The sequence below is a fragment of the Oncorhynchus keta genome, chromosome 19 (assembly GCF_023373465.1).
Source record: "Oncorhynchus keta strain PuntledgeMale-10-30-2019 chromosome 19, Oket_V2, whole genome shotgun sequence".
Lineage (NCBI taxonomy): Eukaryota > Metazoa > Chordata > Actinopteri > Salmoniformes > Salmonidae > Oncorhynchus > Oncorhynchus keta.
Genome location: NC_068439.1, coordinates 85,186 through 110,992, shown reverse-complemented (window position 1 = coordinate 110,992; position 25,807 = coordinate 85,186). Strand labels below are relative to the sequence as shown.

At 44.9% G+C, this 25,807-nt stretch overlaps 2 protein-coding genes and 1 long non-coding RNA gene across 52 annotated transcripts in view; 1 reads left to right on the top strand and 2 right to left on the bottom strand.

Moving 5' to 3' along the window:
- The first annotated feature begins 1,997 nt into the window (after positions 1 to 1,997).
- Positions 1,998 to 4,993, top strand: LOC118375477 (DNA-directed RNA polymerases I, II, and III subunit RPABC4). Its single transcript, XM_035762045.2, has 4 exons — positions 1,998 to 2,159; positions 2,545 to 2,613; positions 3,626 to 3,718; positions 4,879 to 4,993. The coding sequence occupies exons 2-4, from the start codon at positions 2,553 to 2,555 to the stop codon at positions 4,899 to 4,901; spliced, it is 177 nt and encodes a 58-aa protein (XP_035617938.1). The 5' UTR covers positions 1,998 to 2,159; positions 2,545 to 2,552; the 3' UTR covers positions 4,902 to 4,993.
- A 6,645-nt stretch (positions 4,994 to 11,638) lies between these two features.
- Positions 11,639 to 17,636, bottom strand: LOC118375473 (uncharacterized). Of its 50 annotated transcripts, XR_008069503.1 has the most exons (5): positions 16,766 to 17,636; positions 16,670 to 16,716; positions 16,562 to 16,610; positions 15,839 to 16,527; positions 14,296 to 15,693 (listed from the first exon to the last, which is right to left on the bottom strand). It is a non-coding gene; the product is annotated as an uncharacterized LOC118375473 (long non-coding RNA). The 50 variants fall into 50 exon arrangements; XR_008069494.1 differs by lacking the exon at positions 16,562 to 16,610 and adding an exon at positions 11,639 to 13,047 and having other exon boundaries at positions 13,245 to 15,693; positions 15,839 to 16,561; positions 16,670 to 17,636; XR_008069491.1 differs by lacking the exon at positions 16,562 to 16,610 and adding an exon at positions 11,639 to 12,968 and having other exon boundaries at positions 13,245 to 15,693; positions 15,839 to 16,561; positions 16,670 to 17,636.
- A 54-nt stretch (positions 17,637 to 17,690) lies between these two features.
- The window catches only part of rnf19a (ring finger protein 19A, RBR E3 ubiquitin protein ligase), a 41,142-nt gene continuing 33,025 nt past the window's right edge, over positions 17,691 to 25,807 (bottom strand). Inside the window, exons 9-10 of the mRNA XM_052471747.1 lie at positions 18,770 to 18,910; positions 17,691 to 18,574 (exon numbers count right to left, since the gene is read on the bottom strand). Of these exons, the coding sequence (XP_052327707.1) occupies positions 17,809 to 18,574; positions 18,770 to 18,910 (907 nt within the window). The 3' untranslated portion in view covers positions 17,691 to 17,808. The remainder of the gene's footprint in view (positions 18,575 to 18,769; positions 18,911 to 25,807) is intronic.

Genomic DNA, 25,807 nt, shown 5'->3' with positions numbered 1-25,807 from the left:
AAGGAAGTTTCCTTTAAAATTATTCATAAATATTATCCTGCCAACCACTATATGAATACGTTTAAGGAAAACATCAACTCAAATTGCTCCTTTTGTAATGACCACCCAGAAACAGTTGTGCATCTTTTTTGGCATTGTATGCATGTAAGAAAACTGTGGCAAGACATCAGTAGGTTTATAATTGAACACATTTATGAAGATTTTACACTATTGTGGAGAGATGTACTGTTTGGATTCTTTACATACAATAGAAATAAGCGGAATCATTTTTATGTAATTAATTTCATTATTCTTTTGGCCAAATTTCATATACACAAATGTAAATTTACAAACAGAAAACCACATTTTCGTAACCTACAAAAAGAAATGGAACTGTATTTTAAGACGGTTAAATGCTCTACTAACAAAAAAGCTGTTAGAATTGTAAGTATATGCATGTCCTTAAGGTCCTTGTGTAATTGTAATGTGATATTGTACCCCTAGCTCGATTGTCCATTGTTTGTAATCTATGTATGCTTGTGTTCCCTCATGTGCTTTATGTATTGATTTGTTGTTAATAAAAAAAATAATAAAACATTTTTTTTTTTTTTTTAAATCACCAGGGCCAAGCTTCCTGCCATCCAGGACCTCTATACCAAGTGGTGTCAGAGGAAGGCCCTAAAAATTGTCAAAGACTTCAGCCACCCTAGTCATGGACTGTTCTCTCTGCAACCACACGGCAAGCGGTACCGGAGCACCAAGTCTACATCCGAGAGGCTTCTACAGCTTCTACTCCAAAGCCATAAGACTCCTGAACATCTAATGGCTACCCTGACTGTTTGCATTTCCCTCCCCCTCTTTTATGCCACTGCTACTCTCTGTTATTATCTATGCATAGTCCCTTTAATAACTCAACCTACATGTACATATTACCTCAATTACCTTGACGAACCTTTGCTCCTGCACATGACTCCGTTGTCCAATAATTCAAATAAAGCAGCAATAGCCAAGATTGATGGAAGGTTTGTGCTATCTGGAATCCTTGGGACATCCCTACCCTAAACAAATGCTCTGTATGGTCAATCCGTCATCTGCAGTGGCCATACAGCATTTTCTGTGATTCGGCCTCTGCAGAAGTCAGGGCATTCATACTTCTGGAGCTTTGCGGAGCGGAGCTGTTGTCAAGGAAGTGAGTTTGTGTCTATACAGGACCTCCCACCCCCACCTACCGTCAACCAATTATGTCAATGAGGAGCTATACGGAGCCCTCCTCATTGTTACAAATTAGGGAGGCGCACGGCGATGCGTTACAAAGCTCAATTTGGCCTCTGCAAGTCTACAGAGGCTCTGCAATTGCGTCACTGTCACGCCCTGACCTTTGAGATACTATTTTCTCTATGTTTGTTAGGTCAGGGTGTGACTCGGGTGGGAAGTCTATGCTTTCTATTTCTTTGTTTTGGCCGGGTATGATTCTCAATCAGAGACAGCTGTTTATCGTTGTCTCTGATTGGGAATCATACTTAGGCAGTCCTTTTTCCCCTCTTTCATGTGTGGGATCTTATTTTTGCATTGGTTGTTATGTTTCCCTGCAGAACGTCACGTTCGTATTTGTTTTGTTGTTGTCGATGTTCATTAATAAATAAATAGAGTGAACGCTGCGCTTTGGTCCACTTCTTCCCATGACGATCGTGATAGTCACACCCTGTGTCAGCAAATTATATATATTTTTAAACGCAACGGGGCTGGCCTACACTCCAATGGGTGGCAATACATTTTTAGGAACAGTGTTTTAACTGCATCGTTCAGGGGCAGAATGACATGTTTACTTTGTCAGCTCTGGGGATTCGATAACACCAACCTTTAGGTTACTGTCCCAATTCTCTAACCACTAGGCTACCTGCCGCCCCGTTATAATGCACCAAAACTTTGGTTAAACCCTAACCTAAGAAGAAGAATCACGTCCTTGATCAAGCAAAAGGGTTCGATCTTTTGGTGTCTAGGGCTCTATTTGACGGTCGGCCGTGACTGGCCTAACACTTCAGTCCAGTAGGTGGCGATGTTAAAGGCCGGTCCGCCAACCCAAACCCAGAGAAGAAGAATCACGTTGTTTCGACGCACGCTGGCATGAGAGAAACAAATACACATCTTTAGCTTTTTTAAATTTAAAAAAATTTAAACCGGTGGGTTATGTATTTCATACTGAATTGGGTTATAACATGCTATAATATTTACCAGTTATTTTTTTTAATGGTATTTTAAAGTGGTTATCTGTCGGTAGTTGTTCTGTTTGCTGCTCTTAGCTAACTTTAGCTAGATAGCTTACGCTAGCCAGGAAACCATTCACATGTAGTCAGCAGCTAGCTAAGGCTAAATCACAGATGACAGGAGTTAGATATCGTAATATTTGGCCAAATTGCTGAGATAATTATGCTTTTGGGTCACGTAGCAAACCAGTTATGTTAGATAGTCATAACATCATTTATAAACCATGCAGTTTCGGGAGTTGCACATAAATTGGTTACACTGTCTCAAACGGTACTGACAATGTTATCTGATTTTCTCCAGATTCAAGCATGGACACTCAAAAAGACGTGCAACCCCCCAAGCAACAGCCTATGATCTACATATGTGGGGGTAATGTCTTCTGTTCGGAAGCTGTAATATTGTACATGGCACAGTGTGTTTGAGGTGCTATTTTACCATTGTTTCTAAAATCCATGCTTTGTCTTTGTACTGCAACTAAAACTGTTAGTGACTTTTCATAACATGCCCTTCAGTACCCTTGTTTTGTTCACCCATATCTACATATGTAGTTACATGATTGATGTACTACTGCAGCGCCTGCCTTACATGCTGACTAGACTGGGCACGTGTGTGCTTCCTTAGCGCCATCACAAACATGTTGATTTTGTCTATCCAAACCAGATGCGACCAGGACGTGCAGGTTGAAATATCAGAACAATCTCTTAACCAACTATTTTAATTTGGGGACAGGTCGATACACACATATTCATGGCCATTTAGCCAGCTTGCTGTTGCTAGGGACTTTAGTCCTGGGATATAAACATTTAGCTTGCTGTTGCTAGGGACTTTAGTCCTGGGATATAAACATTGGGTTGTTATTTTACCTGAAATGCACAAGGTCCTCTACTCTGACAATTCATCCACAGATAAAAGGGTAAATGGAGTTTGTTTCTAGCATTCTGTCCTCCAGGCTTCTAATGATTTTTTTCTTTTGCCTTTATATGGCGGTTGGCACCCAACTTTAAGGTGCACTACTACCAACTGGACTGTAGTGTGGACCTCATTTCAGCTTCCAATCACCCACGTAGGTTTATGCTCCTAAAAACCAATGAGGAGATGTGAGAGGCGGGACTTGCAGCACATCAAGCCTAAAAAAATAAAGAAAACTTCTATTTTATCGCCTGGCTACTCAAACGCTTGTCAATGCGCGCAAGCAGTTTGGATGAAGTGATTGAATAACATGTATGAGTAAATTTATTTTGCAACGCTCGCGCACGTAACGCAAGCGGTGTGGTCAGCATGTTACAGAATGTTTGATGATACTGCAGCTCCTGCCTTACAGAATGATTACTACCAGTATGTCTGTGATGTAGTAGCTGCTGAAATGTTTTTCTCCTAACAGAATGCCACACTGAAAATGAAATTAAGGCCCGTGATCCAATCAGATGCAGAGAGTGTGGATACAGAATCATGTACAAGAAGAGAACAAAGAGATGTATCCTTTGAAATATATTAAGGTTTTAAATAGGTGCTGAAACCTCTAGGAATGAATCCAGGGCTTTATGGATCAAAAGGGGGGTTTGGCAACGGTCGGCGCGGCTGAATTTTAGAGAATTTGAAGCCCCTTATCTTTTGTTTTGTTGCTTTTTTTTAAAGCCAATTTCTTGCCATTCAAATTTCAATGGAGCCGATATACATTTTTGCCGTTGTAAAGTTAAATTCCTGCTATTCTACACATTTTGCCAAGAAGCTGATAGAAAATGTTGCAATTCTATGCCGTTTGCCATGGCTGTGCTTTTGCTCAAACTTATCAAAATCAATACTTTTAAATTAATTAACAATTCTCCTGACTGTCTAGATTTGATTGATTGTTAGTTCTCAAAGATTATATTACAAAAAATATATAGGCCCCCCACCCTCATACAATCCTGCAGGTGGAGGTTCTGGGCTGGCGTGGTTACACATGGTCTGCTTTTGTGAGGCCGGTTGGACGTACTGCCAAATTCTCTAAAACTATGTTGGAGAAGAGAATCTAACATTACATTCTCTGACAAAAGCTCTGGTTGACATTCCTGCAGTTAGCATGCCAATTGCACACTCAAAGCTAGAGACATCTGTGGCAGTGTGGTGTGACAAAACGGTGCATTTTAAAGTTGTCTTTCATTGTCGCTATCACAAGGTGCACCTGTGTAATGATCATACTGCTTAATCAGCTTCTTGATATGCCACACCTGTTAGGTGGATGGATTATCTTGGCAACGGAGAAATGCTCACTACCAGAGATGTAAACAAATTTTTGCACAAAATTAGAGAGAAATTAGTTTTTTGTGCATCTAAAAAAATGTCTGGGATTTTCTTCAGTTTATGATACATGGGACCAACACTTTACATGTTTATATTTTTGTGTATAAATACTTTTCTTACAGTTTGGACTTGGGCGGCCGAAGAAACGCTTAGGCGGCCCGGCCCGCCCAATGGTTTCTTTGGCAGACAAATCCCTGGAATCATTAGTGTACATTATAGAAAAATGCCCTGAAATTGACTAGCGTCCTGTCTAGGGGCTCAAGCAACATAAACAGGATGTAGGCTCCTGCTCCTGTGAGCCGTTCCGATTCGCACACAAGCCAAAACTACATTCCTTGACTCTGACTCCAGTGGTTGTGTTTGACGCTCGGTGAAGTTGACGACGACGACAACATTGACTAGGCACATTTTTATTCTGTTCGTTTTTTAGGGTGTCCCAGTGTAAATAAATTTGATTTACAAGTCACCAACTCTTTATTCTTTCTAAGAAATTCCACCTTTGACAGGCTTGAGAAGCTGTGGGACGAGAGGGCCAAGCCTATGGGTTCGTAGCTTCAACCCCGCAGCACACACACACACACACACACACACCAACTGATTAATGGACTGCTGAATACATAGTTCTCTTGCTTCGTTTGCTCTTTTCAGTATTATGTCTACCTCTGATAAGCTACCCAGGAAAGGGCTGAAAACAGCCCATATTAATATATGCAGCCTTAGAAATAAGGTTAATCAAATCAATAACTTGCTAACATCAGATAACATTCATATATTAGTAATTTCTGAGACTCACTTAGATAATTCATTTGATGATACAACATTCATAGAAGAGACAATTGCATTTAAGGGAGAGGTGTTGCTATATATTCAGAGCCATATCCCTGTAATGCTTAGAGAATATCTTATGTCGTGTTATTTAAGTATTGTGGTTGCAGGTTCCCTTGGCACATCTAAAGCCCTTTCTTTTGGGATGTTGCTATCGCGCAAACAGTCGAAATAATGCTTGATAGTGTATGTGATGTAAACAGAGAGGTCTACTTTCTTGGGGACCTGAATATTGACTGGTTTTCCAGTTATTGATAAACATGCATCTCAAGGACATTCAGAGTCTTGTCCCGAAGCCATTCCTGCATTGTCTTGGCTATGTGCTTAGGGTTGTTGTCCTGTTGAAAGGTGAACCTTGACCCCAGTCTGAGGTCTTGGAGTAAGGATCTCTCTGTACTTTGTTCTGTTCATCTTTCCCTTGATCCTGACTAGTCTCCCAGTCCCTGACGCTGAAAAACACCACCATGCTAGGGATGGTGCCAGGTTTCTTCCAGAAGTGATGTTTGGCAAAAGAGTTCAATCTTGGTTTCATCAGACCAGAGAATATTGTTTGTCATGGTCTGGGAGTCTAGGTGCTTTTTACTAAGAAGTTTCCGGCTTCTGTCAGGCCAATCTACCATAAAGGCCTGATTGGTGGAAAGCTGCAGAGATGGTTGTCCTTCTGGAAGGTTCTCCCATCTCCATAGAGGAACTCTGGAGCTCTGTCAGAGTAACCATCTGATTCTTGGTCACCTCCCTGACCAAGGTCCTTCTCCCTCGATCTCTAGCTCTAGGAAGAGATGTCTCGAAGCTCTACGGACAATTCCTTCGACCTCATGGCTTGGTTTTTACGCTGATGTGTGCCTTTTCAAATCATGTCCAATCAATTTAATTTACCACAGGTGGAATCCAATCAAGTTGTAGAAACATCAAGGATGATCAATGGAAAAATGATGCACTGGGGCTCAATTTCTAGTCCCATAGCAAAGGGTCTAAATACTAGTGTAAATTAGGTATTTCTGTGTTATTTTTAATACATTTGCAAAAATGTCTTATCCTGTTTTCACTTTGTCATTATGGGGTATTGTGTGTAGATTGAAGGAAAAGTATTTAATCATTTTTAGAACAAGGCTGTAACGTAACAATGTGGAAAGTGAAGGGGTCTGAATACTTTCCAAATGCACTGTATGTCATAGCTTTAATATGAACCAAGAGGAAAGTGTTTGTCCTCAGGCCTGGAATGAAAGCCAAAGTAGTTCTGCTACCCAAGAATGGTAAAGCAGCCTTTACTGGTTCTAACAGATGACCTATCAGCTCTTTGCAAACTTTTTGACCAAATACAACAGACTTTCAGCAGGCTTATAAAAAAGGGCACTCCATGTATACTGCACTGACACTGACTGGTTGACAGAAATGGATAAAAATATATTCTAGGCACTGTTAGATTTCAGTGCAGCCTTTATTATTGACCATAACCTGTTGTCAGAGGTATATATCTAATATAACTGAGGGTTTGTGTTTACTGGAAGCTTCTCTGTCAAACATGAAGGGTGTGGTGTACCACAGGGCAGCTCTCTGGGCCCTCTACTCTTTTCTATTTTTATCAATGACCTGCCACTGGCATTAAACAAAGTAGGTGTGTCCATGTATGCTGATAATTCAACCTTATACCATTCAGCAACCACAGCTAATGAAGTCACCCTTAGAGTTGCAGTCTGTTTTGGAATGGGTGGCCAGTAATAAACTGTTCTTGGAACGTTTCTAAAACTAAGAACATTGTATTTGGTACAAATCATTCCTTTAGTTCTAGATCTCAGCTCAATCTGGAAATTAATGGTGTTGCTGTTGAACAAGTTGAGGAGACCAAATTGGTGCTACCTTAGATTGTAAACTGTCATGGTCAAAACACACAGATTCAATGCTTGGACAAATAGGGAGGGCATGTTGTCTGGTCCTCTGGCAGTTTCTATGGGGGTACCACAGGGTTCAATTCTCGGGCCAACTCTTTTCTCTGTATATATATCTATGATGTTGCTCTTGCTGCGGGCGATTCCCTGATCCACCTCAACGCAGACGACACCATTCTGTATACTTCTGGCCCTTCCTTGGACACTGTGCTATCTAACCTCCAAACTAGCTTCAATGCCCTACAACACTCCTTCCGTGGCCTCCAACTGCTCTTAAACGCTAGTAAAACCAAATGCATGCTTTTCAACCGTTCGCTGCCTGCACCCGCACGCCCGACTAGCATCACCACCCTGGATGGTTCCAACCTAGAATATGTGGACATCTATAAGTACCTAGGTGTCTGGCTAGACTGCAAACTCTCCTTCCAGACTCATATCAAACATGTCCAATCCAAAATCAAATCTAGGGTCGGCTTTCTATTTCGCAACAAAGCCTCCTTCACTCACGCCGCCAAACTTACCTTAGTAAAACTGACTATCCTACCGATCCTCGACTTCGGTGATGTCATCTACAAAATGGCTTCCAACACTCTACTCAGCAAACTGGATACAGTGCCATCCGTTTTGTTACTAAAGCACCTTATACCACCCACCACTGCGACTTGTATGCTCTAGTCGGCTGGCCCTCGCCGCCAGACCCACTGGCTCCAGGTCATCTACAAGTCTATGCTAGGTAAAGCTCCGCCTTATCTCAGTTCCCTGGTCACGATGGCAACACCCACCCGTAGCACGCGCTCCAGCAGGTGTATCTCACCGATCATCCCTAAAGCCAACACCTCATTTGGCCGCCTTTCGTTCCAGTTCTCTGCTGCCTGCGACTGGAATGAATTACAAAAATCGCTGAAGTTGGAGACTTTTATCTCCCTCACCAACTTCAAACATCAGCTATCTGAGCAGCTAACCGATCGCTGCAGCTGTACATAGTCCATCGGTATATAGCCCACCCAATTTACCTACCTCATCCCCATACTGTTTTTATTTTATTTACATTTCTGCTCTTTTTCACACCAGTATCTCTACCTGCACATGTTCATCTGCTCATTTATCACTCCAGTGTTAATCTGCTAAATTGTAATTCACTCCTACGGCCTATTTATTGCCTACCTCCTCATGCCTTTTGCACACACTGTAAAAATATTTTTAAAAATCTCTACCGTTATTGACTTGTTTATTGTTTACTCCATGTGTAACTCTGTGTTGTTGTCTGTTGGCACTGCTATGCTTTATCTTGGCCAGGTCGCAGTTGCAAATGAGAACTTGTTCTCAACTAGGACAGCGGAGTCAATCACCACCTTCCGGAGACACCTGAAACCCCACCTCTTCAAGGAATACCTTCAAGGAATACCTAGGATAGGGTAAGTAATCCTTCTCACCCCCCCCCCTAAAAAGATTTAGATGCACTATTGTAAAGTGGCTGTTCCACTGGATGTCATAAGGTGTATGCACCAATTTGTAAGTCGCTCTGGATAAGAGCGTCTGCTAAATGACTTAAATGTAAATGTAACTAGCCTACCTGGTTAAATAAAGGTGAAATAAATAAATAAAAAATCCCGACTGGTTGCATCACCGCCTGGTATGGCAACTGCTAGCATCTCACCGTAAGGCGCTACAGAGGGTAGTGCGAACAGCCCAGTACATCACTGGGGACAAGCTTCCTGCCATCCAGGATGTGTATAATTGGAGGAAAGCCCATAAAATTGTCAGAGGCTCCAGTCACCCAAGTCATAGATTGTTCTCTCTGCTACCACACGGCAAGAGGTACCGGAGCGCCAAGTCTAGGACCAAAAGGCTCCTTAACAGCTTCTACCCCCAAAGCCAGAAGACTGCTGAACAATTAATCAAATGGCCACCCAGGCTACTTACATTGACACATCTCCCCCTTTTCTTTGTACCTTCCTACCTACCCTTCTGCTACTCCCTGTTTATTATCTATACATAGTCCCTTCACCCTTTACCTTAACTAACCTGTACCGGCACCCCCTGTATATAGCCTCCACATTGACTCTGTACCGGTACCCCCTGTATATAGCCTCCACATTGACTCTGTACCGGCACCCCCTGTATATAGCCTCCACATTGACTCTGTACCAGTAGCCCCTGTATATAGCCTCCACATTGACTCTGTACCGGTACCCCCTGTATATAGCCTCCACATTGACTCTGTACCGGTACCCCCAGTATATAGCCTCCACATTGACTCTGTACCGGTACCCCCAGTATATAGCCTCCACATTGACTCTGTACCGGTACCCCCAGTATATAGCCTCCACATTGACTCTGTACCGGTACCCCCAGTATATAGCCTCCACATTGACTCTGTACCGGTACCCTGTATATAGCCTCCACATTGACTCTGTACCGGTACCCCTGTATATAGCCTCCACATTGACTCTGTACCGTAATACCCCCTGTATACAGCCTCCACATTGACTCTGTACCGGTACCCCCTGTATATAACCTCCACATTGACTCTGTACCGTAACACCCTGTATATAGCCTCCACATTGATTCTGTACCGGTACCCCCTGTATATAGCCTCCACATTGATTGTACCGTAGTGTTACTTTTTATTTTAGTCTACTTGGTAAATAGCCTTTGATTCTTCTTAGCTTGAACTGCACTTTTCTTCTTCTTGAACTGCACTGTTGGTTAAGGGCTTGTAAGTAAACATTTCACGGTGAGGTAACTAACACCTGTTGTATTCGCCGCATGTGACAAATAAAATTAGATTTGATGTCATCCCTCTACCAGATTGATCCCTACCAACCAGTCAGAGATGAGAAGTCTACTCCACCTCAGGTTTGATGCCACAGAAGACTGTATAGGAGGCTGATGACATGAACTATGCTGGATGTTGGGCTCTGGCCGGTTCTGACGCCGTCTGACTCCAAAGAGCATCATTAAAACATTGTGTGGACAACGGCGAAGCGTTCAGTAACGCAGGGCAGGAAGCTGCTTCCTTCATTTCCTTTCTGGAGACTCTAGATGCAATGCAGCTTCTTACACTTACATTAGACTCATCCAGAGCGACTTGGTTAGTTCATTCTGTACCTTGGCGTGCTCAGACTCCCTGCAGCAACACACTAGAGAAAGGAGCTCAGACTCCCCTGCAGCAACACACTAGAGAAAGGAGCTCAGACTCCCTGCAGCAACACACTAGAGAAAGGAGCTCAGACTCCCTGCAGCAACACACTAGAGAAAGGAGCTCAGACTCCCTGCAGCAACACACTAGAGAAAGGAGCTCAGACTCCCCTGCAGCAACACACTAGAGAAAGGAGCTCAGACTCCCTGCAGCAACACACTAGAGAAAGGAGCTCAGACTCCCTGCAGCAACACACTAGAGAAAGGAGCTCAGACTCCCTGCAGCAACACACTAGAGAAAGGAGACTCCCCTGCAGCACACACTCCAGACTCCCCTGCAGCAACACACTAGAGAAAGGAGCTCAGACTCCCCTGCAGCAACACACTAGAGAAAGGAGCTCAGACTCCCTGCAGCAACACACTAGAGAAAGGAGCTCAGACTCCATAAAGTGCACTATTGACCAGGGTCCATAGGCCCTTTAATCAAATGTAGTGCACTATGTAAGGGATAGGGTGCGATTCGGGATGCATTTCCAAAATCTCAGAAGCTGCGAGTGATGAGATTTCTTGCCACTAAACTACAGATTATGCAGAGAGGCTCTAGAAACACAATGTGGGAGAGATGTGGTGTGCCTCATCGAGATTCAAGTTCAACCATAATATTGGGGAATTGTAATCTGAACCTCAGAAATAACATCCTTGTGTGTATATATATAACATACACTGCAGAGTATTTTACATGAGGACCTGTATCGAGTCATGTGAACCATCATTGGGCACTGTTGCCTGCTTATTTTAATCACAACTCAGCACTCCAAACTGGTCACACTTGTAACGCAGCCAGTCTTTCATTCAAAACCTGTCATTTTGGATTGTAAACATCTCCCCACAGAACCATTCATGTGAAATGTAATGAACATTGGTTTAAATCACCAAAACTTCTGTAGCTCAGTTGGTAGAGCATGGCGCTTGTAACGCCAGGGTAGTGGGTTCGATTCCCGGGACCACCCATACGTAGAATGTATGCACACATGACTGTAAGTCGCGTCTGCTAAATGGCATATATTATTATTATTATATTTTTTCACCTGTATTCGGTTTAACTATCAGTTAAAACAACGCAAGAGACGCGTTTCAAATCACCCTTAGAAGTCGTGAGTTATGATGTTACTGTAGATTACTAAACTGACAGAAAACCTATAATCAATGAAGACATCCTCCAACATCAGTCATGCAAAAACAAACAGATTTTTCAGATATAATTGTAACATAAGTGTACAGTTTTTATTTAATTAGGCAAGTCAGTTATGAACAAATTCTTATTTACAATGACAGCCCACCCTGGCCAAACCCTAACCTGGACGACGCTGGGCCAATTGTGCGCCACCCTATGGAACTCCTAATCACGGGCAGTTGTGATACAGCCTGGAATTGAACCAGGGTCTGAAGTGACGCCTCTAGCACTGAGATGTCTTAGACCTCTGAACCAGGGTCTGTAGTGACGCCTCTAGCACTGAGATGCAGTTTCTTAGACCTCTGAACCAAGGTCTGTAGTGACGCCTCTAGCACTAGAAATAGCATAAACTCCTCTCTACATGAGGCCTGGCACTAGTCTTTAAAGTATCATATTATCAATCCAGACTGATAGTTGCACAGCACCACAACAGTAGAAAAATGAACAGTTTAGGGTCAACCTTTAGGTTTAGAGAATTTAACTCTGGACTGACAAGCCAGCCCCCTAAACCAGTTCCCCTCTAATCAGGAACTGGTTTAGACCTGGGACACCAGGTGGGTGCAATTAATTATCAGATAGAACAGGAAACCAGCAGGCTACAGACCTCGTAGGGTAAGAGTTGAATATCCCTGGTTTAGAGCACACACTCATGCACTCTGAGAATCACAGGTACATGAACGTAGCCTCAACCCTAACGCTTTCCGTGTTCAAAGATGAATCGTTTCGTTTGAAAATGTACTAACACGCCAAACCCCCCCCGAAGAAGTCTCATTCTTGATGAAACCATAGCCTTTGACGTTGAACCACTTGACTGCACCCAAGACTGTTGTCACAGTGTTAACTGCACCCAAGACTGTTGTCACAGTGTTAACTGTACCCAAGACAAGACCTTTGTTACAGTGAAGAAGTGGAAGGGAACTGTACAGCTGAAGCGTTTCCCCCCTCAAATCCTTCAAATAAACACTAAGCTATAGGTGAATGTTACTCATTAAATCAGATCATGGACCGCTTGGCAGAAGGTTTGTCTTAAATGCTACACTATATAGGGAGTAGGGCTCTATTGGACACCGACTCGGTCTGCTCTGCAGAGCAACACTACACCCCTCATCAGGGGTCCTCAGGAGTGAGGGTTCAACCACAGTAGCCTGTTCTGTCTTTGGTAGGCTCGGTGGTTACCAGATTGGTGTGTCCATTAGCATCTCTGGACTTGTTAAACACAATGACGGGATGGTTAACATCTTGACTTGCTAAACACAATGATGACGGGATGGTTAGCATCTTGACTTGCTAAACACAATGACGGGATGGTTAGCATCTTGACTTGCTAAACACAATGATGACGGGATGGTTAACATCTCTGGACTTGTTAAACACAATGATGATGGGATGGTTAGCATCTTGACTTGCTAAACACAATGACGGGATGGTTAGCATCTCTGGACTTGTTAAACACAATGATGATGGGATGGTTAGCATCTTGACTTGCTAAACACAATGACGGGATGGTTAGCATCTTGACTTGCTAAACACAATGATGACGGGATGGTTAGCATCTTGACTTGCTAAACACAATGATGACGGGATGGTTAGCATCTTGACTTGCTAAACACAATGATGACTGGATGGTTAACATCTTGACTTGCTAAACACAATGATGACGGGATGGTTAGCATCTTGACTTGCTAAACACAATGATGACGGGATGGTTAGCATCTTGACTTGCTAAACACAATGATGACGGGATGGTTAACATCTTGACTTGCTAAACACAATGATGACTGGATGGTTAACATCTTGACTTGCTAAACACAATGATGACTGGATGGTTAACATCTTGACTTGCTAAACAATGATGACGGGATGGTTAACATCTCTTGACTTGCTAAACACAATGACGGGATGGTTAACATCTTGACTTGCTAAACAATGACGGGATGGTTAGCATCTTGACTTGTTAAACGGGATGGTTAGCATCTTGACTTGTTAAACGGGATGGTTAGCATCTTGACTTGCTAAACACAATGACGGGATGGTTAGCATCTTGACTTGTTAAACGGGATGGTTAGCATCTTGACTTGTTAAACGGGATGGTTAGCATCTTGACTTGTTAAACGGGATGGTTAGCATCTTGACTTGTTAAACACAATGACGGGATGGTTAGCATCTTGACTTGTTAAACACAATGATGACGGGATGGTTAGCATCTTGACTTGCTAAACACAATGATGACGGGATGGTTAGCATCTTGACTTGTTAAACACAATGATGACGGGATGGTTAGCATCTTGACTTGCTAAACACAATGACGGGATGGTTAGCATCTTGACTTGTTAAACGGGATGGTTAGATAGGATCTGTAGCGATAACACTTAGACATTCTGCTTTTCTCTAAATTTCTTTGGTTGCGTCCCAGATGGCACCCTATTCCCTATATAGTGACCAGGGCCCATAGTAGTGCACTACACAGGGAATGGGACACAGTCCTGTATCTATTGCAGAGACAGGATGAGGTGCAAACAGACAGAAGCAGCTTTTTCAAAAAGGCAACATAGGTAGAAAAATGCTCATTTGCATGGTTCCAGTGGAGAGGTGTTTGAAAGGACCTGAATGCATCGCCATTGGCTTGTCCAACTGGTGATAATGACCTACGAGTTGAAGACAGCACAGATCATGAACTCGGGCTTAAATCACCATAGCCTTTTAATTATGAAGTGATGTAGATCTATAACAGAATGAAAAGAGAGTCAACCTCTTATCGCTCGCTTTTATACCAAACGACCCCTGTTGTCCTCCTACTGATGATGGGCCAGCTCAACTCTGAGGCCCGATTCTTTCTGGAATATTTACTTATATTGCAAATCCAATCCTGACAGTTAAAATATGTGTTGTTTAAGAAGACAAAGGGGTTAAATTAGTTGACTCTTCCTTCCCTCTGCTCACCCCAACCCCGCTGGCCTCCCCAAACACAGGATCTTACCCCACAGGGCTCAACATGGAAAGTTCTAAAACTACAGAACAATATTCATCAACATCTTAAAAGTAATATTCATTTTTTTTTTTTATAGAATCATGGAAAAAATAAAAATGACTTATTGACTGGTCCCTCTTAGGTCAGTTTGACCTTTTCTTTGACCGGTTTATATTATAACTGAAGCTTGACAATCCTTTACGCTGTGGTGTGATGCGACTGACTGGCTGACTGACTGACTGGCTGGCTGAATGACTGGCTGACTGACTGGCTGAATGACTGGCTGGCTGTTCACCACAGACATAGAAGTCTGTGTCTCAAATGGAACCCTATCTAGTAACGCAGTACATGGTGAATATGATGCCACCTGAGACGGGGTTCGTTTTGAGTCGGATCCATAGGAGCTTCCTGGATGGACAGTCGTGTGGCCTTCTGGAGAATCTGTCCCCCATGTGAAGGCTAGTATAGAACACTGCTACATCATCACCCCTCTGATACACCGGCCATACACCTCGTCCTCTCCTCTGTCCTCATACATTTAACTGGAACTTTCCATGGGCCTTGGTCCATCTAAATGTTACCACTGACCAAAAACACTCCGGACATGAGATTTAATCAAGACTTCCCATCCAGACTGCCAATGTCTCTTCTATATGAATAAAACCCTTAAACCAGTAGGAGAGCTTTCTCCCTCCCTATAGCCAGTCTACCTTATTCCTCCACCTGTATCACCACCCAGTCTACCTTATTCCTCCACCTGTACCACCACCCAGTCTACCTTATTCCTCCACCTGTATCACTACCCAGTCTACCTTATTCCTCTACCTGTATCACCACCCAGTCTACCTTATTCCTCCACCTGTATCACCACCCAGTCTACCTTATTCCTCCACCTGTATCACCACCCAGTCTACCTTATTCCTCTACCTGTATCACCACCCAGTCTACCTTATTCCTCCACCTGTATCACTACCCAGTCTACCTTATTCCTCCACCTGTATCACTACCCAGTCTACCTTATTCCTCCACCTGTATCACTACCCAGTCTACCTTATTCCTCCACCTGTATCACCACCCAGTCTACCTTATTCCAGTCTACCTTATTCCTCCACCTGTATCCACCACCCAGTCTACCTTATTCCTCCACCCACCCAGTCTACCTTATTCCTCCACACTACCCAGTCTACCTTATTCCTCCACCTGTTCTACCTTATTCCTCCACCTGTACCACCACCCACCCAGTCTACCTTATTCCACCTGTATCACTACCCAGTCTACCTTATTCCAGTCTACCTTATTCCTCCACCTGTACCACTACCCAGTCTACCTTATTCCTACACCTGTATCACTACCCAGTCTACCTTATTCCTCCACCTGTATCACTACCCAGTCTACCTTATTCCTCCACCTGTATCACCACCCAGTCTACCTTATTCCTCCACCTGTACCACCACCCAGTCTACCTTATTCCAGTCTACCTTATTCCTCCACCTGTACCACCACCCAGTCTACCTTATTCCAGTCTACCTTATTCCTCCACCTGTATCACTACCCAGTCTACCTTATTCCTCCACCTGTATCACCACCCAGTCTACCTTATTCCTCCACCTGTATCACCACCCAGTCTACCTTATTCCAGTCTACCTTATTCCTCCACCTGTACCACCACCCAGTCTACCTTATTCCTCCACCTGTATCACTACCCAGTCTACCTTATTCCAGTTTACCTTATTCCTCCACCTGTATCACTACCCAGTCTACCTTATTCCAGTTTACCTTACTCCTCCACCTGTACCACCACCCAGTCTACCTTATTCCTACACCTGTATCACTACCCAGTCTACCTTATTCCTCCACCTGTATCACTACCCAGTCTACCTTATTCCTCCACCTGTATCACCACCCAGTCTACCTTATTCCTCCACCTGTATCACCACCCAGTCTACCTTATTCCTCCACCTGTATCACTACCCAGTCTACCTTATTCCAGTTTACCTTATTCCTCCACCTGTACCACCACCCAGTCTACCTTATTCCAGTCTCCTCCTCCACCTGTACCACCACCCAGTCTACCTTATTCCAGTCTACCTTATTCCTCCACCTGTATCACTACCCAGTCTACCTTATTCCTCCACCTGTATCACCACCCAGTCTACCTTATTCCAGTCTACCTTATTCCTCCACCTGTACCACCACCCAGTCTACCTTATTCCTCCACCTGTATCACCACCCAGTCTACCTTATTCCAGTCTACCTTATTCCTCCACCTGTACCACCACCCAATCTACCTTATTCCTACACCTGTATCACTACCCAGTCTACCTTATTCCTCCACATGTATCACCATCCAGTCTACCTTATACCACCACCCAGTCTACCTTATTCCTACACCTGTATCACTACCCAGTCTACCTTATTCCTCCACCTGTATCACTACCCAGTCTACCTTATTCCTCCACCTGTATCACCACCCAGTCTACCTTATTCCTCCACCTGTATCACTACCCAGTCTACCTTATTCCTCCACCTGTATCACCACCCAGTCTACCTTATTCCTCCACCTGTATCACTACCCAGTCTACCTTATTCCTACACCTGTATCACTACCCAGTCTACCTTATTCCTCCACCTGTATCACCACCCAGTCTACCCTCAACCATCACATGATTTTATCTTCCATATTAGCAGACATGGATAAAACACCTCTCCTCCTCTGTTGTCCTGTCTTTCTCTCTACTCTTCCGTAAAACGAGCTTGCCCACTCAGAGACAGAAGTGGATTTCAGGCTAGCTGTGAAAAAAGCTGGCATAAACATTAGGTCAGTCTGGAGTAGTAGCCCTGAAGTCAGCCAGCCAGTCAGCCAGCCAGTCAGTCCAGTCAGTCAGCCAGCCAGCGAGTCAGCCAGCCAGTGAGTCAGCCAGCCAGTGAGTCAACCAGCCAGTGAGTCAACCAGCCAGTGAGTCAGCCAGCCAGCCAGTCAACCAGCCAGCCAGTCAACCAGCCAGCCAGTCAACCAGCCAGCCAGTCAACCAGCCAGCCAGTCAGCCAGTCAACCAGCCAGTCAGTCAACCAGCCAGCGAGCCAGCCAGCCAGTGAGTCAACCAGCCAGCCAGCCAGTGAGTCAACCAGCCAGTGAGTCAACCAGCCAGTGAGTCAGTCAACCAGCCAGTCAGTCAACCAGCCAGTCAGCCAGCCAGTCAGTCAACCAGCCAGCCAGCCAGGAGAGTTTATATCTCAGTCTGAATGCAGCCACTCCTCACAGGGCTGGAAGGCTGCTGGGATACGACACCTCCGTCCAACATGTTGTTATTGGTCTCCTTCAGGACCTCCTCCACCGCGATGGAGTCCAGCTCCTCCTGCGTCGTCCTCATCAGCCCTAAGCTCTCCTCGGCGATGTAGAGGAGCATACCTCCTCCTACCCCTCCTTCTGTGTAGACGGGGGTCGCGGAAGAAGGTGAGGAGGAGGAGGATGCAGCGGGACAGTTCTCCAGATGGTCGTTCTCCACCTCCGGCAGGGGGGTGACGGTGACCAGGTCTGTTCCCAGGGAGGTGAGGGGGCGCTGGGGGTGGAGGTCAATGCAGCAGGGGGTGAGAGGAGGAGGTCTGGAGGTCTCCGGATCAGAGCAGCTGAACTCTGATAAGTGGCTGCAGTGGGAGTCTGCTACGGAGGGCAGGGAGCCGCTGAGCGAGTCGAACTCTGAGGAGTTAGTGCTGCGCTGCTCTAGGAGCTGAGCATCCATGTCCTCACGGGTCTCCTGGATCTTAGTTCCTCCGCTGGTCTTCTTCGTCCTCAGCTTGCCCTTGCTCTTCTTGCCCCCCGAGGAAGAGGGGTCCTTCACCCATTTGGAGGAGCGAGACTCATGGGGGCAGCCGGAGGGACACACTCCAACCCCTCTCCCATCGCCGCTGGCGTCGTCCAGGCTGCTGCTGTTGCTATGGTGATGTAGTTTCTTCTCCTGCTTCCCCTCCATGTCCACCTCCAGGTTACCCTCTCTGTAACCATGACAACAAGACATGTTGACAACAAGACACGTCTCTGTAACCATGACAACAAGACATGCTAACAGGTTGGTGATTGGTGATCATATAGGGACAGTAGTATTTGGTGACTGTGCAAAACCATCTAGTGGTGAAGACGACAACAATGTCAACTGCCAGAACTGAACCAGTGCTGCATAGGGTGCTGACCTGTCCAGAGGCATGTAGTTGAGAATGGATCCAGCCATTGCTTTGGTGCTAGTGTTGTCACTGATGGTCCCCAAGCTGACATTTGCCGACTCCCCACTCAGACTACCCTGCTCCTTCTGAACATCAGCCTGGACCTCCAACCTAGGTAGAGAAGGAGATAAACATCAGAGATATACAGTGTTGTGAGGAGGAAGGACAGAGATAGTGTTGTGAGGAGGAAGAACAGAGATAGTGTTGTGGGGAGGAAGAACAGAGATAGTGTTGTGAGGAGGAAGAACAGAGATAGTGTTGTGAGGAGGAAGGACAGAGATAGTGTTGTGAGGAGGAAGGACAGAGATAGTGTTGTGAGGAGGAGGAAGAACAGAGATAGTGTTGTGAGGAGGAGGAAGAACAGAGATAGTGTTGTGAGGAGGAGGAAGAACAGAGATAGTGTTGTGAGGAGGAGGAAGAACAGAGATAGTGTTGTGAGGAGGAGGAAGAACAGAGATAGTGTTGTGAGGAGGAGTAAGAACAGAGATAGTGTTGTGAGGAGGAGTAAGAACAGAGATAGTGTTGTGAGGAGGAGGAAGAACAGAGATAGTGTTGTGAGGAGGAAGAACAGAGATAGCGTTGTGGGGAGGAAGAACAGAGATAGTGTTGTGAGGAGGAGATAAGAACAGAGATAGTGTTGTGGGGAGGAGGATAGTAAGAACAGAAAACAGATAGTGTTGTGAGGAGGAAGAACAGAGATAGCGTTGTGGGGAGGAAGAACAGAGATAGTGTTGTGAGGAGGAAGAACAGAGATGTATAGTGTTGTGAGGAGGAAGAACAGAGATGTATAGTGTTGTGAGGAGGAAGAACAGAGATGTATAGTGTTGTGAGGAGGAAGAACAGAGATGTATAGTGTTGTGAGGAGGAAGAACAGAGATGTATAGTGTTGTGAGGAGGAAGAACAGAGATGTATAGTGTTGTGAGGAGGAAGAACAGAGATGTATAGTGTTGTGAGGAGGAAGAACAGAGATGTATAGTGTTGTGAGGAGGAAGAACAGAGATGTATAGTGTTGTGAGGAGGAAGAACAGAGATGTATAGTGTTGTGAGGAGGAAGAACAGAGATGTATAGTGTTGTGAGGAGGAAGAACAGAGATGTATAGTGTTGTGAGGAGGAAGAACAGAGATGTATAGTGTTGTGAGGAGGAAGGACAGAGATGTATAGTGTTGTGAGGAGGAAGGACAGAGATGTATAGTGTTGTGAGGAGGAAGGACAGAGATAGTGTTGTGAGGAGGAAGGACAGATAGATGGCACAAAATTTGAATACGCATTACATTTATTTTATAAATAAAGATATGCAACACCAGCGCTCCTGTGTGAAAAAGTATTTGTCCCCTTACTCTCACTAACTGGTTGTGCCTCCTTTAGCTGCACTGACTCCAACCAAACACTTCCTGTAGTTGTTGATCAATCTCTCACATCATTGGAGGAATTATGGCCCACTCTTCTATGCAGAACTGCTGCAACATGTTGGTTTTCGAGCATAAACTGCTCGTTTCAGGTCCTGCCACAACATCTCAAAATCGGGTTTAAGTCTTTCACGAGGCCATTCCAGAACTTTACATTTAAATAAATCCAAGATGGCGCTGCAGTAGGACATGTGTGTTTGTCTGTCTTAACCTGTGTAAATAGCCGATGTTTCTCGTATACATCTTAATCTCACTTTCTATCTACGAACTAATTAAACTTTCCTCACCCAATGTGGTACGGATCTGCTATTTTCATTCCTTATAACTGGAACTTCCATCAGGTGCTAGCCAGCTAACTAGAACCTAGACTTTATTAGCCATGGCTAGCGGTCCTCTAGCCAGCTAACTAGCACCTAGTCTTTATTAGCCATGGCTAGCGGTCCTCTAGCCAGCTAACTAGCACCTAGTCTTTATTAGCCATGGCTAGCGGTCCTCTAGCCAGCTAACTAGCACCTAGTCTTTATTAGCCATGGCTAGCGGTCCTCTAGCCAGCTAACTAGCACCTAGTCTTTATTAGCCATGGCTAGCAGTCCTCTCCTTTTTACCCCGTCATCAGCCAGCCTTAGCTCGGAAAACACCAGCCAGTCTGCACAGTGCGATATCAACCCAGAGCATATCGGACTGCTTCTCTCTACCACATCACCGGATTCATCATATATTCCAAGATGGCATAGCAGTTCAGACGTATTTTGTCCTCGTCTTGTCGTGTCCCGTATATATATATATTTACAACTTCTTTCACATACCTTTTTATATATATTTTTTACATTTTCCATAAACTCGTTTTCAAAACACACCTCACCAATTTATATTTATAAAAAAAGTATTATTTACCTCAAATCTGTAATCCTCCAAGAAGCTAGCCAGGAGCCAGCCAGAAGCTAATCCAGAAGCTAATCAGAAGCTAGTTAGCTTCTTTACTGGCTAATCGTTACTATTCAGCAAACCACGGTTTGTGGTCAACAGCTATCCTTTAGCTCGAAAATCTATCGCCAGTTTTGTACTGCTCAGCGCGGCTTGGAACGGAACATACCAGACCAATTTTTCTCCCCATGTCCCTGGATTTCAACCACTAACTCTGGACATTCATACCTGGATCTCACAGCTAGCTAGCTGCTATCCGTGTAACTATCGGCTTTCGTCGATTCCAGAGCAAACATAAATTATTCCGGAGCTAGCCAGCTGAAGAGTTCCATCAATCACTCCTGGGCTACAATCACCTATCCGGGCCCGTTTTACTGCCTACGCGGAGCCCCACCGGGCCTTCACAACTGGACTGCCGACGTTATCTACCCGAAGGAGTTATCCGGCTGGCTCCTCCGTCGCGACGTTACCTGAACGCCCATCTGCGGCCCGCTAACCGTTAGCGGTCAACAGCACTGCACTCCCCACAGCAACTCGCCCAAGCCTTCCCCATTTCTCCTTCTCCCAAATCCGTTCAGCTGATGTTCTGAAAGAGCTGCAAAATCTGGACCCCTACAAATCAGCCAGGCTCGACAATCTGGACCCTTTCCTTCTAAAATTATCTGCCGAAATTGTTGCCACCCCTATTACTAGCCTGTTCAACCTCTCTTTCGTGTCGTCTGAGATTCCCAAAGATTGGAAAGCAGCTGCGGTCAACCCCCGTTTCAAAGGGGGGGGACACTCTTGACCAAAACTGCTACAGACCTATATCTATCCTACCATGCCTTTCTACGGTCTTCGAAAGCCAAGTCAACAAACAGATTACCGACCATTTCGAATCTCACCATACCTTCTCTGCTATGCAATCTGGTTTCAGAGCTGGTCATGGGTGCACCTCAGCCACGCTCAAGGTCCTAAACGATATCTTAACCGCCATCGATAAGAAACATTACTGTGCAGCCGTATTCATTGATCTGACCAAGGCTTCCGACTCTGCCAAGCACCACATCCTCATCAGCAGACTCGACAGCCTTGGTTTCTCAAATGATTGCCTCGCTTGGTTCACCAACTACTTCTCTGACAGAGTTCAGTGTGTCAAATCGGAGTGTCTGCTGTCCGTACCTCTGGCAGTCTCTATGGGGGTGCCACAGGGTTCAATTCTTGGACCGACTCTCTTCTCTGTATACATCAATGAGGTCGCTCTTGCTGCTGGTGAGTCTCTGATCCACCTCTACGCAGACGACACCATTTCGTATACTTCTGGCCCTTCTTTGGACACTGTGTTAACAACCCTCCAGGCAAGCTTCAATGCCATACAAGTATCCTTCCGTGGCCTCCAATTGCTCTTAAATACAAGTAAAACTAAATGCATGCTCTTCAACCAATTGCTACCTGCACCTGCCCGCCTGTCCAACATCACTACTCTGGACGGCTCTGACTTAGAATACGTGGACAACTACAAATACTTAGGTGTCTGGTTAGACTGTAAACTCTCCTTCCAGACCCATATCAAACATCTCCAATCCAATGTTAAATCTAGAATTGGCTTCCTATTTCGCAACAAAGCATGCTGCCAAACATACCCTTGTAAAACAGACCATCCTACCAATCCTCGACTTTGGCGATGTCATTTACAAAATAGCCTCCAATACCCTACTCAACAAATTGGATGCAGTCTATCACAGTGCAATCCGTTTTGTCACCATTACCCACCATTGCGACCTGTACGCTCTCGTTGGCTGGCCCTCGCTTTATACTCGTCGCCAAACCCACTGGCTCCATGTCATCTACAAGACCCTGCTAGGTAAAGTCCCCCCTTATCTCAGCTCGCTGGTCACTATAGCATCTCCCACCTGTAGCACACGCTCCAGCAGGTATATCTCTCTAGTCACCCCCAAAACCAATTCTTTCTTTGGCCGCCTCTCCTTCCAGTTCTCTGCTGCCAATGACTGGAACGAACTATAAAATCTCTGAAACTGGAGACACTTATCTCCCTCACTAGCTTTAAGCACCAACTGTCAGAGCAGCTCACAGATTACTGCACATAGCCCACCTATAATTTAGCACAAACAACTACCCCTTTCCCTACTGTATTTAATTAATTTATTTATTTTGCACCCCATTATTTTTATTTCTACTTTGCACATTCTTCCATTGCAATTCTACCATTCCAGTGTTTTACTTGCTATATTGTATTTACTTTGCCACCATGGCTTTTTTTTGCCTTTTACCTCCCTTATCTCACCTCATTTGCTCACATCGTATATAGACTTGCTTATGCTGTATTATTGACTGTATGTTTGTTTTACTCCATGTGTAACTCTGTCTCGTTGTATGTGTCGAACTGCTTTGCTTTATCTTGGCCAGGTCGCAGTTGTAAATGAGAACTTGTTCTCAGCTGGCCTACCTGGTTAAATAAAGGTGAAATAAATAATAATAATAAATACTGCCGCTCTGGATCATTACACCGGATCATTGCAGCTAGCTAGCTGCAAACGAGTGGCTACTGTTCGCTAACGCTTCTGTCCCGAAGCAAGCACCAGTTAGCCTTGAGCGAGCCTCGAGCCAGGCCCATATACCAACTAATTCTCGGGCTACAATACCTCCTTTGCCAATTGGCCTGGACCCTTTATTGCCGACACGGAGCCCCACCGTTCCATCACGACTGGAATGCCGACATGATCGCCCGATGTGGTCTCAACAATGTCGCCGAAGAACCATCTACTAGCCCCAGCCTGTTAGCTTTTCTGAACACTGTGTCCCCTGCTTGCCTAGCGTAGTAATGACTACCGAACGGCACCCTGACTCACCTAGCGTAGTAATGACTACCGAACGGCACCCTGACTCACCTAGCGTAGTAATGACTACCGAACGGCACCCTGACTCACCTATTGCTGCTCTTTTGACCCACCCTGACTCACCTAGCGTAGTAATGACACAGCTGATGCCCCCTGACTGTTTCACCTATTGCTCTTTTTTTACCTGTTGGCCCCAGCCTCAACTCAGGTCCTGATGCCCCTGACTGTTTCCCATTAACACGGTACCTCATTTTATTTACCTGTTGGCCCCAGCCTCGAACTCAGGTCCTGTATGTACCTCACTGACCCCCTCTGCCCATTCATCGCCATTTACCCGTTGCTGTCTTAGCTCTCCTGATCAACACCTGTGATGTCTTTTTGCCTCTAATGTCAACATGCCTTGTCTACTGCTGTCTTGGCTAGTTTACTGTTTTATTTCACTGTAGAGCCCTCAGTCCTGCTCAAAATGCCTTAAATAGCTTTTTCATCCCACCCCACACAGATGCGGACGTCACCTGGATAAACTTGTCCCCTCCATAGACGAAACCTTTCATCGTCACTCAATGCCTAGGTTTACCTCCACTGTACTCACATCTTACCATACCCTAGCCTGTAAATTAAGCCTTGAATATATTCTACCACACCCAGAAATCTGCTCCTTTTACTCTGTTCCGAACATACTACACGACCAGTTTTGATAGCCTTGAGCCGTACCCTTATCCTACTCCTCCTCCGGTGATGTGGAGATTAACCCAGGGACCTGTAGCCCCCAGTACTACACCGATTCCCCAAGCGCTCTCATTTGTTGACTTCTGTAACCGTAAAAGCCTTGGTTTCATGCATGTTAACATCAGAAGCCTCCTCCCTAAGTTTGTTTTATTCACTGCTTTACTCCGCCAACCCTGATGTCCTTGCCGTGTCTGAATCCTGGCTTAGGAAGACCACCAAAAATGATGAGATTTCCATCCCTAACTACAAACATTTTCCGTCAAGATAGAACTGAAAAAAGGGGGAGGAGTTGCAGAGTTCTGTCATACTATCAATCAAATTTGATTTATATAGCCCTTCGTACATCAGCTGATATCTCAAAGTGCTGTACAGAAACCCAGCCTAAAACCCCAAACAGCAAGCAATGCAGGTGTAGAAGTCTGTGCCCAAACAGTTAGAGCTTCTACTTTTAAAAAATCCACCTTTTCAGAAATAAGTCTCATTTTTGACCCAGCAGTGCCCTGGACATCATATGTGAATTAATTGCCCCCATTTATCTTCAGAGTTTGTACTGTTAGGTGACCTAAACTGGGATATGCTTAACACCCTGGCTGTCCTACAATCTAAGCTAGATGCCCTCAATCTCATGCAAATTATCATGGAACCGACCAGGTACAACCCTAAATCCTTAAACACGGACTCCCTCATCGATATCATCCTGACCAACCTGCCCTCTAAATACACCTCTGCTGTCTTCAACCAGGATCTCACCGATCACTGCCTCATTACCTGCATCCGTAATGGGTCCACGGTCAAACGACCTCCACTCATCACTGTCAAACACTCCCTGAAACACTTCAGCGTGCAGGCCTTTCTAATCGACCTGGCCCGGGTATCCTGGAAGGATATTGATCTCATCCCGTCAGTAGAGGATGCCTGGTTATTCTTTAAAAGTGCCTTCCTCACCATCTTAAATAAGCATGCCTCATTCAAAAGATTTAGAACTAGGAACAGATATAGCCCATGGTTCACTCCAGACCTGACCGCCCTTGACCCGCACAAAAACACCCTGTGGCGTTCTGCATTAGCATCGAATAGCCCCCGCGATATGCAACTTTTCAGGCAAGCTTT

Bases quoted from the DNA above. Each gene is read 5' to 3' on its own strand.
- LOC118375477 (XM_035762045.2), top strand. From the start codon at position 2,553: ATGGACACTCAAAAAGACGTGCAACCCCCCAAGCAACAGCCTATGATC. The intron at 2,614-3,625 runs GTAATGTCTTCT...TTCTCCTAACAG, and splicing joins TATGATCTACATATGTGGGG to AATGCCACACTGAAAATGAA. The intron at 3,719-4,878 runs GTATCCTTTGAA...CTCTGACTCCAG, and splicing joins CAAGAAGAGAACAAAGAGAT to TGGTTGTGTTTGACGCTCGG.